The sequence below is a fragment of the Arachis ipaensis genome, chromosome B08 (genome assembly GCF_000816755.2).
Source record: "Arachis ipaensis cultivar K30076 chromosome B08, Araip1.1, whole genome shotgun sequence".
Classification (NCBI taxonomy): domain Eukaryota; kingdom Viridiplantae; phylum Streptophyta; class Magnoliopsida; order Fabales; family Fabaceae; genus Arachis; species Arachis ipaensis.
The window spans coordinates 108822637-108825894 of NC_029792.2; the positions used below are offsets into that span (position 1 = coordinate 108822637).

Below are 3258 nucleotides of genomic sequence, written 5' to 3' on the forward strand. Positions count from 1 at the left end.
GACGGTGATTCCCCTGCCCATGACGTCCACCTCCTCCACGGGGAACCCTAGCCGTCCACCCACGCCGCACAGGGTCGCTCCCTCCAACACAATCAGAGGACGACCCGACCTACCTCTGCCCGCAAGAGAACCCGATTCATGCCCCTGCCCAAGCCCACTAGCTGGCCCACTCTCCATACTCCTTTTGCCCAATCCTCTGAGCCCTCTTTCAATACAATTTTCTGTTGGGCCACTCCACTCAAAGCCCAGTTTAACCCCCACTACATTCCTTTTCCTATCATGTGGATACAAAGGGTGGCCCACATGATACATGCCATACTACCCAACTTTGTTATACTTAGCATGTCCTTCCAGAAACCCTCCTCCCCCAGTACCACAGAGTTGCGTCACGGTTTTCTCATAATTCCCCTCCAACCCCTTAGAATCCTCTTCTCCTCCTTTCTTGGTACTGCTAACTGAATCTGGTACATTCAACCCATTTTTAAAATTCAAATACTCAACGTTCATATCATTCAAAAGCACATCTTGAATTACTATTCTATCCTTGGCGGCCTCAACCTCCGATGCCTCACCTTCAACCAGAGCCGCCGCTGGATCCCATAACAATGGCACCATCTTCGAGACACTTTCCTGACTGTCCACAGTGCCATTCCCATCACAGACTAGGGGGCTCTCCTCCACACTGTCCGCCTCAGATGGCTCCAAGCCCACCTCTTCCACAAAAATGCCGAAAACAGAATTTCCAACAAAGAGTTGAACCCACTCTCGAATGATATCAAACACCCCCGTCTCCACTCGGACCCGTCCAGTTCGGAAAGAAACACCTTCCTTGGTCGGCACATCACACTGTATCACATCACCCCACTGTCCTCCAATAGCTTTAACTGTATCCAGCGACCATACATGTAGTGGGATGCCATAGCATTCGAGCCACACTTTTCGAGTGTCACACCGGTCTGACTCCCCCCAACGCCATACCCTATGAAATAGATGCAACAAAGTATCCAGTTTGATATCAAATGCTTCGTTTGCATGTCGAACCGTATCAAAGGTTAGCAGCACTTTCGACGCCCCGATCTCCCTTACGTCCACAATGTGCAGCATATTTACCCTCACCGTTTTCTTCAGCGATGTTGGGTCCAAAGGTTTTAATATTTTTCCCACCAAGCTTCTTCTCAACCATTCCATATTAGCTTCAACGATGGGCACCTCAAGTCTCTTCAAATCAGTCCGACCCTAATTGATTGCCGTTTGTTCTTGCACCGGCCTTTTCACAACTCCTGGCTCAGTAGCAACCTCTTCCCCACGATGAGATTCCCCTGGACCTCCTCCCTGATTGCACCTTCGTTCGACATTCACAGGTCGATCCCTCGTCTCCCGTTGCCTTTTAAACTTAGCTTCTCCGACAGTAATCACCTTCCCTCATAATCTCCACTGGTTCATCTCTGCAATAGCCTTCAGCGCTCCCCCTTTGGTCGTATACCGGACAAAAGCAAACAGATAAATCATTCCACTCTTCCATTTTCTGCATAGATAGATGTCGTTAATCCTTCTCGTCTAGCAAAACAAGTGATACAATTCTCTTCTTGAGATATCCTCCGGAAGATTATCCATAAACACAGAGAAATATTCCTGTTCCAACCGTTGATATGCTTCTATATTCCAAATTCTAGGATCATCCCTACTTCTATCCCCGCTAGTGTTTCTCCCCCTCACGTTCTCTCACTCTCTCATAGCTAGAACAAGTTAATTGATTGTCCTATAGGATATTGTTTCCTTGCCAAAAAGTTGTTTAAAGGAATGCATTTCATTGTACTCAGTATCCCATCTCAAAATCAATTCTTGAAATCCCAATAAACAGGGAAGATACAGTTAAATCAGAAACTAATCCTGAATGTCCCAAAACTAACTATTTCTCAATCATCAGAAAATATTCAGTAATAATATTTATCTTATATTTACATGTTAGTTAAGGCTTTCAAAGTACCTTTACTTTATTTGAGAACCAATATGAGACAAGACCAATCCATTGATCTCTTGGGATTCATTCCGGTCTATTCTTCAATAAAACATCTTTGGTTTTGTACTGTCCCAAATATATACCCTTTAAGTCACATGTATAATCTTTCAATTTCTTCCCAATTAATCTTTTTACAAATTCCTCACCACGTATTGGGATAGAAAACTTCTTCTACAAAATGTTCAAGCAATTTCTTAATGAATCAAATTAAATTAAATTAGAATCTATTAAGAATAATAAATTCTTTTCCTCACAATTTTCAGCAACTTATTTTTCTCCTCTTTATCATAACATCTCCAGTCATCTATGTTTAAAGGCATTATTGAAGGAGTTCTAGCTAGAATACCAAGAAAACTAGCAAGTTTTCTGCCTTCTTTTCTTATAGCTTGATTGCAGTTATTAAATTGCACATCAATTATCTTTCCATAAGGCGTGTTCCAAATTTTTTTCAACAATGTAGGTCCTCTAACCCTCTTTGCCTCTGGATGACCTAACAAAAAAATGTAATTATTCAGTGAAAAGAAATATAAAAATATAACAATATCATATTTAAAGCAATAATAATATCACCTAATTCTTCATCTTGCTCAGAATTTATACTATTAGAAATATTGAGAGTTTGAGACAAATCCTCATCATTCAATAGTTGCTCCATAAAAGGCAGCACTTCATCAGCATAATTTTTCTCTTCAACAAATCTGACACGACTCTTTTTAGGCACTCTTACATCTGTACTTGAGACAACACTCTCAAGATCATTATCCTCAATAAGTTTGTGTCTTTTGCTTGTCATTGAAGCACTGATTTCTTGCAATCTCTTCCTCTTCTTTTTTCTACTGGTGAAGCCCTCTTCTTCCGAATTCCTTGAAGCTTCCCCATCAATTTTATACCTTCTCTTTCTCTTCTTATGTTTCTCCTTTTTATTTGACTCTAAATTATTTCTCAAACTGCTTCTTTCAATATTTCTTTTTATAGTTCTTCTTTGATACATCCATATCCTACAAAGTTAATAGAAATTAAAGTATAGAACCTTTACATTTAACAAAACAAAACAAAAATAGATTACGAAAAAGAGAAAAAATTATCAAAAAACAGAACCCAAGGATTCTAACCTGAGTTTCCAAAGCTTCATGTAATAGCAGGACAAGGGTAAAGTGAATCAAGTTATATTATACCAGCTTTATCAGAGAAATCAAATTCTTACTAACATGAATGTCATTTTACGATGGAAAAAAGAA

General features: G+C 40.0%; 1 protein-coding gene across 1 annotated transcript; it reads right to left on the bottom strand.

Moving 5' to 3' along the window:
* LOC110265695 lies at positions 2071 to 3058 on the bottom strand. Its single transcript, XM_021108870.1, has 2 exons — positions 2591 to 3058; positions 2071 to 2510 (listed from the first exon to the last, which is right to left on the bottom strand). Exons 1-2 carry the CDS (start codon positions 3009 to 3011, stop codon positions 2248 to 2250), a joined length of 684 nt encoding a protein of 227 aa, XP_020964529.1. The 5' UTR covers positions 3012 to 3058; the 3' UTR covers positions 2071 to 2247.